Source organism: Petaurus breviceps, unplaced genomic scaffold (genome assembly GCF_028583685.1).
Source record: "Petaurus breviceps papuanus isolate PSGF00001 unplaced genomic scaffold, PetGlider_PUasm1.0 188, whole genome shotgun sequence".
Classification (NCBI taxonomy): domain Eukaryota; kingdom Metazoa; phylum Chordata; class Mammalia; order Diprotodontia; family Petauridae; genus Petaurus; species Petaurus breviceps.
Window position 1 is genome coordinate 7269633 of NW_027185804.1, and position 14835 is coordinate 7284467.

Consider the following 14835-nt stretch of genomic DNA (forward strand, 5'->3'; position numbering starts at 1 on the left):
AAGGAAGGAAGGAAGGAAGGAAGGAAGGAAGGAAGAAAAAAGAAAAGAAAATCTATTCTGGTGTATAAAAGAAAAATAGGAAATATTCACCTTAAAAAGTTAGTGAGCACTAGAATTCTAGTCGGAAATTAATTTGTAGCATTAATTCATCTAATTTACTTTAACACCTGAATTCATGATCCCTATGAGCTAATTTATGTCACAAATATTTAGAAATTGGAAGACACATGTAAGAAGATCTCCAATCTAACCCTGCATCTTCAACTATCTCCCTGTGTGTAAAGTAATCCTTATCAATTATGAGATAAATAAATCTAAAACTCTCTTAATTTCATATGATAAATTTAATCTTCCTTAAACTACCTTCTTTTTTTTTTCTCCTTTAACTTCAGGTCTGTTGTGTTAATGGAAATTCTATTTGAGAACCAAGGTATTACTAAAATTGACTACAAAAGTTCTTGTTTTTGTTTAGTGTTTTTTCAGTCATGTCTGACACTTCCTGACCCCACTTGAGGTTCTCTGGTTTTCATTTTACAGATGAGGAAACTAAGGCAAACAGGGTCAAATGATTTGCTCAAGGGCACAAAACTAGTAAGTGTCTGAGGCCAGACTTGAATTCAGGAAGATGAGTCTTCCTGATTCCAGGCCTGGTATTCTATCCACTGCACCTCCTAACTGCCCCACAATAAGTAGTACTGCCATACTATAATATAATAAAAACCATAATAAGTTAAACTGAGCAGATAACATAATGCTAATATTAGAAGTTCTACAGTCTCCCATCTTAAAATCTTTATTATTTACTAATATGTGGAGCTTAGTCCAATGTAATAGAAGGACATCTGATGGTCAAGAATAATCAGGGCTTCTGAAACTTCTTCCACTCTCAACCCCTGCATGGATGTGGGTTGTGACCCACAGTTTAAGAAGCGCTGGGCAAGATGAATGCTGTGTTATGAGGCCCTATGCTATTTACAAAATTCTTTAAGACCAACATTTCCATCAATAATGTAGATGAAAACAAAGATGGCTATCTTTATCATAGCTGTAGATGGCATAAAATGGAAAGAGATACCTGGCTCTATAATTGGGATCTAAAAATATCTGGACGAGTTGGAACTATAGTGTTAGCCAAATCAAGAAAGCAAATCAGTTGGGCTGTGAGATCAGGAAGGTAGAAACTGATGCCTTAATGACGATCATTAGAGAGATGGCAAGTTTAGAAAAAGGAAATGGTGATACAATAAACCAGAATGCCTTCATCAAGAACAGCTTGTGACAGACTAATCAACTTTCCCTTTTTGACAAGGTCATTGATCAGGAGTATACTATAGATAGATTTTGTCTGAGTAGATTTTAGCTAAGCATTTGATAAAAGTTCTCATGCTATTCTTTTTTTTTTTTTTGGAGGGGGGAGGGCAGGGCAATTGGGGTAAAGTGACTTGCCCAAGATCACATAGCTAGTAAGTGTTAAGTGTCTGAGGCCGCATTTGAACTCAGGTCCTCCTGACTCCAGGACTGGTGCTCTATTCACTGTACCACCTAGCCACCCCTCTCATGCTATTCTTGTGAAAAAAAAAAAATGGGAAAGGGGCGGCTAGGTGGCGCAGTGAATAGAGCACTGGCCCTGGAGTCAGGAGGACCTGAGTTCAAATCCGGCCTCAGACACTTAACACACACACACAAAAACCTAGCCGTGTAACCTTGGGCAAGTCACTTAACCCCAATTGCCCTCCAAAAAAAAAAAAAAGAAAGAAAAAAGATGGGAAGATGGAGGCTATACAATAGTACAATAAGGATTCAGAACTGGTTGCATAGACAGAAAAAAAGAAGAGTCATTAATGATTCCACCTCAGCTTGGCTCCAGTGGAGTTTCCCAGGAATTTGTGTTTGACTCTGTGCTGTTTAACAATAATATCAATCAATAGGAAGGAGATGGCAGGCTTACAAGATTTGCAGATAGCAAAGCCAGGAGGGGAAGCTAACACAACAGATGATAGAATCACAATTCAAAGACATTTTGAAAGGCTAGAACATTGGCCAACATCTAATCAAATTAAGTACAATAGGGATAAGTATAAGGTCCTAAAATAGGTGAAAAAAAAGAGTCAACTTCACAAATACAAGATGGGGGGTTTGAACAGTAATTCATAAAAAACAGGGATTTAGAAGGTCAAACCAAGTCAAGTTAACAAGGATTTATTAAGCGCCTATTATGAGGCAGGCACTGTTACGAGAGCTAGGGATACAAAGAAAGGCCAAAAAGAAACAAAAAGTAGACCCTGCTCTCAAGGAGTTCACAGTCTAATGGAAGACAGAATATGAAAATGACTCTATATAAACAAGATGTATACAGGATAAATTAGACATAATTAACAGAAGGAAGGCACTGGAATAAAGGGGAATCAGGAAAGGCTTCTTGGAAAAAGTGATGTGAAGGAAGCCAGGGAAGCAAAATGGCAGAGATAAAGAGGGAAAGAACTTGAGACATGAGGGAAGGCCAATCAATAAAAATGCAGAGTTGGGAGATAAACGTATAGTGTTCCAGGACCAGAGACAGAGACTAGTGTCACTGAAGCATATACTACATCCATGGTAACTACAATGTAAAACTGGAAAGGTAGGAAGGGGTCAGGTTATGGAAGGCTTTAAAAACCAAACAGAAGATTTTTATATTTGATCCTGGAGGTAATAAGGAAGCCACTGAGGTCTATTGAATGGAAAGAATCAGCAATAGTCAAATCAGCAATCAATTTGATCAATTGACAGCTGAGTGAAAGATGAACTAAAGTGGGGCAGGTAACTGATGGACTTTAGATGGACTTAAGACAGGAAGACCTCATGTGTAGGATATTATTGGTAACTGTAATATCCTAGGTATAAGATGATAAGGGCCTACACCAGGGTATTGGCAGTGTCAGAGGAAAGAAGAAAACATATACAAGAGACCATACAAAGACAGGATCTATAGACCTTCGCAAGAGATTGGATGTGGGGATATGAGAGAGAATGAGGAATCAAGTCCAATATCTAGGCTGTGAGTTTGCATAAATGGGAAGATAATGGTCCTCTGACAGTAAGAGGAAAGATAGGAAGAGAGGAGAGCTGAGGGAGAAAGGAGAAAGCTCAGTTCTAGACATACTGAGTTTAAGATGTCTATGGGACCTCTGCTTTCAGAAGTCTAATAAGTAATTGGAGATACAAAGTCAGAGGATTGACATTAGAGCAAGATAAATGGTTCTGAAAATCATTAGCATAGAGAGGATAACTGAATCTGCAGAAGTTGATGAGATAACCAAGTTAAATAGTATCAAGGAAGAAGAGAAAAGAGCCAGGACAAAACCTTTGGACATATCCCCTACTAGAGCATGAAGCCTAGAAGAAGATCTGGTAAAGAAGAAGAGACCAAAAGGTCAATAGAAGTAAATAGTAATAGAAGCAATATCCAGGAATAAGAAAGGGCTAGTCTTATTTTAACTCTGACCTGTTCAAATAACATCTGGAGTTTGGTTCTGGGCACCACATTCTAGAAAGGGTATTAATAAGCTGAAGAATATGAAGATCAGGGCAAGTAGGATAGTGAAAAGTCATGAGTTCAAGCTAAATGTAGATTAGTAGAAGAAAATAGAGATATTTAGCTTGGAGAAGAGTAGATTTCAAAACTCAAGATCAGGGCAGGTAGGTGGTACAATGGCTAGAGCATGGGCCCTGGAGTCAGGATTGGGGGGGGACCTGAGTTCAAATCCAGCCTTACTAGCTATGTATCTCTTAACCCTAATTGTCTCAAAAAAAACCCCAACTTTAAGGTGGACATGATAACTGTTTTGAAGTAGTTAAAGAGCTATCACATGAATTAGACTTACTTTGTTTGGCTTCAGAGGGTAGACTTTAGGACAATGGGCATTAGAAAGAGGAAAATTTAGGCCTGATATAAGGAAAAAACTGTCTAATGATTAGCTATCCAAAAGTGGGATGGGCTGCCTCTGGAAATAGTGGGTTTACCTCATCTGAGGTGAAACAAAGATTTAGTGAACAATACTCAGTTATAATTTTCCTAGATTTTTGACAAATCTTTCGCTAAAATCTCATGCTATTTTTGTGAAGAAGATGAACTAATATGATTCTGATGATAATCAGTCAGGTGGACTCAGAGCTGGTTGAATGGCTGGACTCAAAGAGAAGCTAATAATGGTTCAGTGTCAACATGGCAGGAAGTCTCAAACACAGTAATCAGTCAATAAACATTTATGAAATGCCTACTATGTGCCAGCCAACTGTGCCGAACACTAGAAACGCAAAGAAAGGCAAAAGATAGTCTCTGTCCTCAAGGAGCTCACAAGCTAATGGGGGAGGACAACATATGAAAAGAAGCTGGGGGCAGGGAGAGGGAAGGTACTTGAGAGGGGCATGATGAAGTCTTGCAGCTGGGTGGGAAATGACAAGATGACTGCCCTGGGTCTGCTCCTTAAATAGAGGATCTGGAAGGAGCTCTGATGTCCACCCTCCACCCTCTCCAATCAGAGAGAGAGCAGGGCCCAAGGGCAGGAGGTACTAAAGAGGTGTGAGTTTCAGCATTGGTCTTGTAATGTTGCAGGAAGACAAATTTCTGGAGAAAATGAGGAAGTTTACAAGAGCATCTAGGGATCTGTTCTTGGCCCCTTGCCATTTATCATTTTTATCAATGGCTTAGATAAAGGCAGAGATTGGATGCTCATCAAATTTGCAGATTACACAATGGTGAAGAGAATGCTAACACAACAAATGACAGAGTCAGGATCCAAAAGAATCTTGGCAGGCTAAGACACTGGGCCCAATCTAACAGGATCACGATTCAATGGTGATAAATATAAAGTCATGTACTTGGGTGCCAAAAAATCAACTTCACAAGAAGAAGATGGAGGAGGCATGGATAGACAGGAGTTGTTCTGAAAAAGATTTGGAAATTTTGGTGGACCAAAAACTCAGTATGAGCTAGGAGTGTGACATGACAGTAAAAACAAACAAAAGTTAATGATATCTTGGACTGAAATTCCAGAGGGATATTGAGGAGGACATAGATTCCAGGAATAGTGACATGTTATTGTTACTCATCCTTGGTTCTCGAACCAATGACATCACAAGGGTGATGTCTTGACCTGTAAGTGAACTGGATTTAAGTGAGGCAGGGAGGGCTGTGCAAGGTCATCAGCCTCATTCCTCCAGAGTCAGTGGCAAGGCTTGGGTCAAGACAACTGGCTACAACCCAGCAGACACATGATAGTCCTACTGTGACTTCATCGGAGTTCATCTACAATATTATATGGAGTCCTATATTATATCCACCTTTTGTTTAGGAAGGATGTTGATAAGCTAGAGAGTGTCCAGAGGGGACCACGCTAGATATGAAGGGCCTTAAGTCCATTTCAAAAGAGGATCAGTCAAAGGAACTGGGCATATTTAGTTTGGAGAAGGGAAGACTCACTATAGGAGTGAGGAGTCAGGAAGATGATATATTTTAAGGACTTTCATGCTGAGGAGGAATTAGCCTTGTGCCATTTTGCCCCAGAAAGCAGAACAAAGAGCAAGATAGAGAAGGTGCTAAGAGGCAAATTTCAGTTCAATATCATGAAAAATTTCCTAACAATTAGATTGGTTCCAAAGTAAAATTGGCTGCCTAGAATGGTGGTGGGTTTCCCCAACTTGGATGAGAACAGGCTTCAAGGCTGCCTTCATTTCTTCCTGGCCCTGGCCCCTTCAGTACTTCAAAGCCTTGTCTGTGCTTTCCTCAGCACCTGGAGCTTCCTTACCCTGGAACATCCAACCACTTCTGCTGCCTATTCATCCTGGAAAATCCCTCCATATGGTCTTCCCCCTTCTCCCATGACTGAATTTCTCTTGGGGCATCCAATTTGTGGAAGGGTAGTGGGGAAATCCCCTATCCCTCTAGCAGCCCATTCCACTTTTAACAAATCTAATTGTTTAAAAAAAACTTCCAAGCTAGCCTTCAGTTCCCTCCTAGACCTGTTCCTGACTTCCAGAGTTCAAAACTATGCCCCCTTCCAGGTACCTTCACTGCTTCCCCCTCCACTTTTCAGGTCCCTTTTGTCTGTTGTCTTCTCCCATTAGAATGTAAGCTCTTTGAGGTCAGAGACTGTCTTTCTTTTTTGCTTGTATTTGTATTCTCAGCACTTAGCACAGTTTCTATTATATAACAAATGTTTAGTAAATACTTCCTCCCTTTCTTTCTTTCTTCTTCCCTCCCTTCCCTCTTTCCTTCCTCCTTTCTTTCTTTTTCCATCCTTCCCTATTCCCTGTTCCCTCCCTCCCTTCCTCCCTCCCTTCCTTCCTTCCTTCCTTCCTTCCTTCCTTCCTTCCTTCCTTCCTTCCTTCCTTCCTTCCTTCCTTCCTTCCTTCCAGCAACATCTAAATGACTACCTATTAGGTGTGGTACAGTGGGAATTCCTTTTTTTTTAATTAAAAAATTTCAAATGCTTTATTAACTTCTGATTTACATCATTCATTTTCACCACATTTTGAGTTACAAATTTTCTCCCCATTTCCCCCCTACCCACAGCCCCAAAATAGCACTCCCACAGGATATCCCCTCTTCCAATCTGCTCTCTCCCATATCTTCTACCATACCCCCTTCAACTTTTCCAGTAGGGCATGGTGGATCTCTATTCCCCAGTGCCGGTATATCTTATTTCCCAATTACATGTAAAATAGTATTAATAATAGTATACACACACACACACACACACACACACATATATATATATATTAAAACATTTGATTTTAAAACTTTGAATTCCAGATTCATTCCCTGGCTCCCTTGTCACCCACCCTTACTGGGAAGATAAGCAATTCAGTATAGGTTGTATATGTGTAGCTAATGCAAAACATTACATAGTAGATATGGGAATTCCTTTTGTATATGACTTGGACTAGATGGCTATTGAGGTCCCTTCCAACTCCCAAAAAATTCTATTGTAGAAGAGATTCTTTTTCATGTAAGGTTTGTTTGGACTAAATGGATTCTGGGGTCCCTCATAATACTCAAATGCAGTGATTTACGTTAGAAACTCTGTCATAATCCAGGGCTTAATGCAATCATCATAGTGCCGTCTAACTGGAGCACCTTCAGAATGTAACCCTTAACAGAAACATTAAGCCAAGAAGGGATCAGCTTCTTTACAGTAGAAAATGAGGAGCTTGATCATCTCAGGTGATGGTAGGACACTAAATGAAAAGATTTTGTCGGCAGCTAGAAATATGGGCCTGGGTGAAGATACAGATATGGGGTTCCAGTTTTTCTTTGCAAAGATATTCTCAGTTTGAGAGTGTTTCAAGAAAAGCCATCATGCTACTTTCATTTCTCTGTTGGTATAGTTTTACTTAAATGTAAACATAGTCTATGTTCTTAGTTCCCCTTATTTTGGATGTTATAGTTCACTCAGGATATAGCTCAGATCATCTTCATTATTCCAAAATAGGTTGAACAGCATATTCCTTCCATTGACTCAGACTGGAATCCCTCTACACATTAGTATATGGTTTCATAGGATTCTGTGTCCCCCCCCCCAATTTTTTTTTTTTGCACCATGGTGAGTGAGGGCAACTAATGAGCATCTCCACACTTAGGCTTGGTACTTAGATGACAGAGAAAGCATCTCCAGGCCATTACCCAAAGTCCTTTGAGCCACTGGCATGACTGGCTAGAGCACAGGGCTGGCTCCACACCTCAGGACTGTAGCAAAAAGGACTTTATTATCATTGCCATCGTCCTTCATGTTAGGATACAGCACCTTTGTTTCCTGATAACAAGTATCTTTTTAATAAATTGTAGTAAGACCATGTGACAATATCTGTTACCTTATGTTGCCTGATAGTTCACCCCTCAAGAATTTTTTCTCTGCCACAGAAAGCTGGAGGTGGTCCCAGGATTCAGACACACTATCCTCGATAGAATCTAATCACATGGTTCTCCTCTTTTCTTCCTCCATACTAGTATGCACTGTGTGAGAGGTATGAAGATCTTAGGACTTACAGTTGGAGAGAGCCTTTAGAGAGTATCCAGTCTAAATTCCCCATTTTGCAGTGGAGGAAACTGAGATCCAGAGGTGGTAAGAGACTTGCACAAGATCACACAGCTAGTATGTGACAGAATTTGAACCCAGGTGCCCTGGCTTCAAATATAATCTTCTTTCCACTCTACCATAAGCCCTAAACCTATCTATACTCTTCAACATACTCTAGTCTACAGGAAAGAAACCTCAGAGTAAACCCCAAAACACTGAGACCCCTTAGACCTTCACATTCACCAGGATTAATTTTTTGCCCTCATATCAAAATATGCACTTTTCCCATCACTGCCTTTCCCTCCATACTCTGTGTACCCAGAAGAATTTCTCCCCTCCAAGGTACCACAAAGCCCATCCCTTTGCCTACTTCCTAGTGCCCCTTAGCACCCTTAGCCCCACATTACAACAATCAATCCTTTTCCTTTTGCAGACAGCGTTGGGGCTGTGGGTAGGATGGGTCTAACTTCTCTTCTCAGTCCTGGAGTATCCCTGTGTTTTGGTAAGACACAGCAACAATAATAATGATAATAACAATGATAATAATTTTTAAAATAAGAATTTATTAAGTGTCTACTATGTGCCAAGCACTTGGCAAATGTTCTCTCGTTTGATATCCCTTATTTAGAATTTTAAGGTTTGCAAAGTGCTCACATGGTACATTTGATTTTTGCAGCAGCCCTGTGAGGTAGATGCTATTGTCATTCTATTTTACAGATGAGGAAACTGAGGCTGAAAGAGATTGTTGATTTGCTCTGTGTCACCCAGTTTAGTCCCTAAAGCATGATTCCATCACAAGGCTTTCAGAGTGCAAGTTTAGTGTTCTATCCACTTTGCCCTCTAGAATCTCCCTACCCTAACAACGTACAAAAGGTGTTAATAGTATGCCTGTTGTTAATACCATTGCTGAAGTGCTTTCTAGGGATAGTGTTGCCCTTAGCTTGGGTGATTCTATCAATTTAACATTATTTCAAAGAACACTGAAAGTAGTATTCAATGGATAGGACCTACAACAGTAAATTCTAAATCTAGTCTAAAAGGATGTAGCTTGACATTGGATGCTTAATTTAAAGTGTCTTTTCCTTTTCTGGTTCAAGTTTTTATGTTACTTGGAAAATGCTACGTATTAACCCAACATGGCATAGTAATCTAATCCAAGCACGTCATCTTGTTTCACAGTTACCAGGTAATATAATCCTGCAACATATGGAAAGAAATGGTTTCCTCTGCTCTACCATTATCACTAGACACATACTGAGTGCCCATACAGGCAACAGACACAAGGTCTTCAATACTACAAGGATCTGTGATTTTGCCGCTGTGGGCTGCCCTTCCACCAATACAGATCACAATCTCCCCCTACAACTCGTGCCTTACAAGGTGATCTTGATTAATTACCAGACAAAAAAAGCGCCTCATTCCCCAAAAGCCCACCTTCTGGAGATGAGTCTTACTGGTTACTTAGCTACAACTAGGTCATTTCTCAAATGACCATCACATAATTCATTACTCAGTCTCTTGACTAAGCCTTTCTAGCTTGATAAAATTTGTCAAGAGTTTGGAATCCACTGGCAAGTCCTGCAAGAGGATAATGTGTCCTCTCTCCTACCATGCAAAATATTTTTTAAAAAATCAGTTATTAGTGTTTATGCAACAACAAAGTGGGAAGACGGGATCGTGTAGGGCAATTAAAAACAATGGACCAGAAGTCAAAGGGAATTCCAGTTCTACCACTTACAACTTGTATGACCTTAGTCAACTCATTTCCCTTTTCCTGGTCTTGATTTTTTCATCTGTAAAATCAAGGGTTAGAATTAGATGATTTCTAAAGTCTTTTTTCAGGTAGAAATCTTTGATTTTTTTTTGAAAGGACAGGCAGCTAGGGGGCAAAGTGAATAGAGCCCTGGTCCTAGAGTTAGGAAGATCGGGATTCAAATGGGCGCTCAGACTCTTACTAGCTGTGTGACCCCATGCAAGTCACCAAACTGTTGTCTGCCTCAGTTTCATCTTCTGTAAAATGGGGATAATAACAGTGCCTATCTTTAAGAATTGTTGTGGGAATAAAATGAGACATTCGTAATGCATTTTGGATACCCTAAAGCATATTAAATGATAATGATAAATAATGATGATAATGATGATGGAGCTTAATAAGAAGCTTAGTGGGAAAAGGGGAAAAACAGCAAGTGTCATAGACCCAACCTTAGTGAAAGTTTTTATTTGTTCTTATTTTTACATTTGTCTGTTTGGGTAGCTTGCAATTTAATCATGGTTGATGGAGAAAAACCACCAAGGTCATATACCATTTGGTATCAGAACTGGTACTGAATATTATTTCTCTGTTCCGGGGGACTAGAGACTTCATCACAGAACATAAAATTCCTTTGGTTAACTGAAATGAGACATTGAGTCTGGGTGAAGAGTGATTATTTTCTCAGTGTAGTATTCAATAAATGTTTATTGATGAGAGCTATTTACTACATTGGAGCTGTAGATACACAAGCATTCCTGGGAAAATTGTACATCACAAAAGTCGTTGGCTATACAAGGAGCAAAGTCTAGCACCAGGCAACATTTAACTGGCAGTCTCAAATTTTTCCAGCAGAGGATACCTGACCCTGGAGAGAGGATATTTCTCTTCTAAAGCTTCTCATCTCCCACTACTTATCCACTAAGCAGCTTTTCTTCCTTTTAAGATAATCTGTTCATCTTTTCTGAAAGCCAGTCATTTTCTTTCCAATCTAATTTCCTTTGAAGGAATAAGATCTTTTCAAGGAAATTTGTTTTTTTTTTTAAGAAGTCTATGATTGATTTTATTTTTATGTTAAAAACTCTGCTTAAAATTAAAAGAATTGACTTTCAAAAAAAAAGTGCCTAACAGACACTCTAGCAGTTGTTTAAAAAGTACTCCTTGAACTGAATTGGTGAAAAGGTGAAACAAGAACATATTGACTTATTGAGAGGAGGTGAGGAGGTTAGGAAGTCCCCAAAGATAGCAATTATAATAATTAAAAGACTAAACCTATAAAACTAGTATAGGTATTGGTTATCTCTCCATACAGCTGCCAAAGGGATTTTTGTAAAGTGCAAGTCTGAACATATTGCTTTGTTAATCAATAAATTCAAGTGGTTCCTTCTCATTTCTAGCATCAAGTTTAAACCCCTCTGTTTGGCATTTAAAGCCCTTCTAAAACTAGCCCCAACCTTTCTTTCTGGCCTTACTCCTCATGCACTATAGGGCCCAGTCAGACTGGCCTCCTTAGTGTTCTTCATATATGATGCTCCATTTTATCCAAGCCTGGAAGGCATTCCCTTCCCACCGTAGCTTCTTAGAATCCCATCGAATTCTCCTTGAGGACTTGAGACTGTTTCATGCTTACATTCTCAGCATATATGTATTATTTATTTTGAAAAGTCTATAAGCCAAGACTAAAGTAGAGGGAGAGTTGGTGCATGTTTTTTTGTTCTCAGATGATTGTACTCCATACAACCTCTGAGGCTGACATGCAACAAAGTATGGACAAATTCTCTGCTGCTTGTGCTAATTTTTGGCCTAACAATTAATACCAAGAAAACAGATTCTCCACTAGCCAAAACTGTACCATCCATATGTGGAACCTTATTGGTTACAACAAATGGAGAAATTGTGATTGCTGAGGATAAGTTCACTTACCTTGGCAGTATACTTTTCAGGATGTCAACACAGATGAAGAGGTTGATGCATTGCCAGAGCCAGCTCAGCACTAAGGAGGTTCCTGGACAGTCTACCAGTACTGTGCCAGAAAATTGAACTGTTTCCATTTGAATTGTCTTATTAGGAAGATTCTGCAGATCACCTGGCAAAATAAGGTACTGGACACTGGTACTGAACTGCTAAACATTCAAACCCTACTGCAAAGAGAGCAATCCCAATGGGCTGGCCACATAGTTCAAACAACAAATATATGTTTGCCTAAAAGACAATTTTATGGAGAACTCACACGAGGCATCCAATCCAGAATAGCATGCCCACATCAAAGAAGGTAGTGTGTTCTATGAGCAAAACAAAATTTTAGTAGCTCACTCAAAAGAAATGTGAGACGTGCAAAGTTAGAGACGTGCCCCTCCCGGGTGGTCAAAGAGACTATTTGTGTCTGACCTGTGGTAGAGTCTTCTGAGCAATTATTATCAGATGATCAGCCACAGCCAGATAGACTGCACACATTGACATCGTAATTTCATTTTGGTCTTTCTCGAGCACTAAGGACAAACAATAACAACATATGTATTTGTATTCTAGTATATTTCTTGGCCAGTGGTAGGATGGTTAATAAATGCTTGTTGATTGACTCATTGATTGATCTTTGGTTTAGAAAAGAATCAGAAGTGACTAAATGATACGTTTAAAACACATGTAAATTTATACAAGGTAGACCCCAAACTACTTCGATAAATATATATACATATATGTAATATGTATACATATATTACATATTCCTGCCATTAATATGTAACACCCTGTACAGTATAAAAAAAAAAGAGATTAGCTACTGTTTTCTTCCACAGATAATGGATCACAAAACCCGCATATTCCAAAGCTTCTCTTTAGCGGATCATTTTTGCTAATTCAAACAAGACTTGAGAACTTTGCTATATGGGTTGATGCTTTTGCTATCCATTTGCCTCAATTATTTCAATCTTTAATACTTATTAAGTACCCACGGCATACAAAATATTATGCTGATGGTGGGGTGGGAAGTGCTAAATTTGGAGTCAGAAGACTTGGGTTTGAGTATTATCTCTGTAGTTTACCACTCATGGGACACAACCCCCTCACTTCTCAGGGTCCTAGTTTGCTAACTTACAAATGAAGATACTGGCTCTGAAGACCTCTAAGAGACTGCCTCCATTTAATTCCCCTGATGAGTGAACATCCTTTCCAACCCAACCCATTACCTCCTAAGGGGCAGAAACCATTCCATAATTCAATCCACACCAGGAAATATTTGCAAGTCTACTATCTGCACTGTTAGGTACCACAGAGGAGACAAAGAGGGAGGTCACTCTAGTTCTCAATCAGCTTAGTGACCCTGGAATGAAGAGACAGGACAACCTACATCCCACAAATGGTGAAAACCCAGGGAGTGCAGAATTAAGGCTTAAAGTACCAGACAGAAAGACAGGTGGAAAGATTAAGAAACATAGATGGTCAGAAGAGAGAGGGTTGGTCAGGGAAGATAACTGCTGAGGGTTTGACATTTAGAGTCTAATTTCTTTTGTAAAGAATCTGGCACCACCTGGGGCACTTTAGAATTGCTTCCCCTTTTGAGGGGGTGACATGGTTCCAACTCCAACCCGTGATTTCATCCATACAGAAACTCTTAGTGCGGAAAATCCCTCTCCCCAGCAATTTGGGGAGAGCTGCCCTTTGGACTTGGAACGCCTCGAGAGCAGGAGCTGTCTTTTTTGCATTTCTTTGCATCTACAGAGATTAGCTCAGCCCCTGGCGCCTGGCACGGAACAGACTCTTGTTTATTAACTGACTTGGATCCCGAGAGTTTAAGTGCCACGCCTTTGGTCACTCGGCTAATCTGTTATTGGAGGCGGGACTCGAACCCTGGTCATGACAAGTCAGTGCACAAGTCAAGAAAAGATCTTGCAGATTACAAAATAACCAAGCCCATCACAGGCACTCCAAGGGGAAGTGCCGGCTTTCTGCTGTTTGTATGCCCGGCGTTTAGCACAGTGCTGGGCACACAGTGCGCGTTTAATAAATGCTTGTACTTTCTACAAGAAGTCTTTCCCTTAATTCTTATGCCTTCCCTCTGCCGATTATCTCCAGTGTGTCCCGGGTATTGCATGTTTGCTTGCACATTATTGGGCGCATGTGGTGAGCTCCGGCAGGAGCCGTCTTTGATCTTTCTCTGTATGCCCAGCACGTAGCACAGCGTCTGGTACTTCGCAGGCGCTTAATAAATGTTGACTGCCTGCTTGCGGACTCGATTTGACTGGAACTGACCCAGGCCCACCAGCCAGAGAACAGAGGGGCCGGTGGCCGCGGGTCGGATGCACCGATTCTCAGGCGCCGCTACAGGAGCCTCACCGTTAGGAGGAAGCTACCGGACGGGGAAAGCGGAAGGAGGGGCCGCGGCCTCAGGCAGGCGGGGCGGGCTGGCCCAGGCTGGGAGGGGGGCAGCCCATTCTCGCTTGGGCCAGAAGCCTTTTCGGGCCGGGGCCAGGCCGCTTGGGGACATCCCCCCCCGGCCGCAGGGGACTAGGGAGCTAGCAGCCGCTGGCCCCGGAGCTGGCCCCTGGCTGGGCAGGGAGCGCTCAAGTCTCGCGAGAGCTCCGGCCGCCATTTTTCCATTGATCGCTGTCGTCTGGGGGAGGGGCCGGGCGGCGACGACGACGAAGACGACGAGGAAGGTGACGACTACGACGAGGGTGACGGTGACGGTGGGACTGCCGTGAGTCGGTGTCTGCGCGCTGCCGTCCGAGGCTCGGGCCGAGGCCTCCGAGACTGGCCGGGGTCAGGGCGGCGGGAGAATGCCGGGCTCGGCCAATCTCTCCTGAGGCCCAGAACCGCCGCACCTCGCATCGCGTCGCCCGCGGGCCGAGTGTGAGCCATGGTCCCGGGCGAGGAGAACCAGCTCGTCCCGAAGGAGGTGAGCGGGATCCGGAGCGGGAGCGGGAGCGAGGGGGCCGGGCTAGGCCCGCGCCGCGGCCTCCGGCAGCCAGCCCGGCCTAGCCGCGGGCCCCGCGTGAGCGGCCCGCCGGCGTTGCGGCCGGGACCGGGGGG

General features: G+C 41.8%; 1 protein-coding gene across 4 annotated transcripts in view; it reads left to right on the top strand.

Moving 5' to 3' along the window:
- The first annotated feature begins 14562 nt into the window (after window positions 1-14562).
- Window positions 14563-14835, top strand: part of USP47 (ubiquitin specific peptidase 47) — a 109605-nt gene continuing 109332 nt past the window's right edge. For 3 of the 4 annotated variants that reach the window (XM_069091226.1, XM_069091227.1, XM_069091229.1), the window contains exon 1: window positions 14564-14701. In XM_069091226.1, coding sequence (XP_068947327.1) covers window positions 14663-14701 — 39 coding nt within the window. In that variant the 5' untranslated portion in view covers window positions 14564-14662. Of the gene's footprint in view, window positions 14702-14835 lie in introns of all 4 variants that reach the window. The other variant, XM_069091228.1, reaches the window with a different exon arrangement.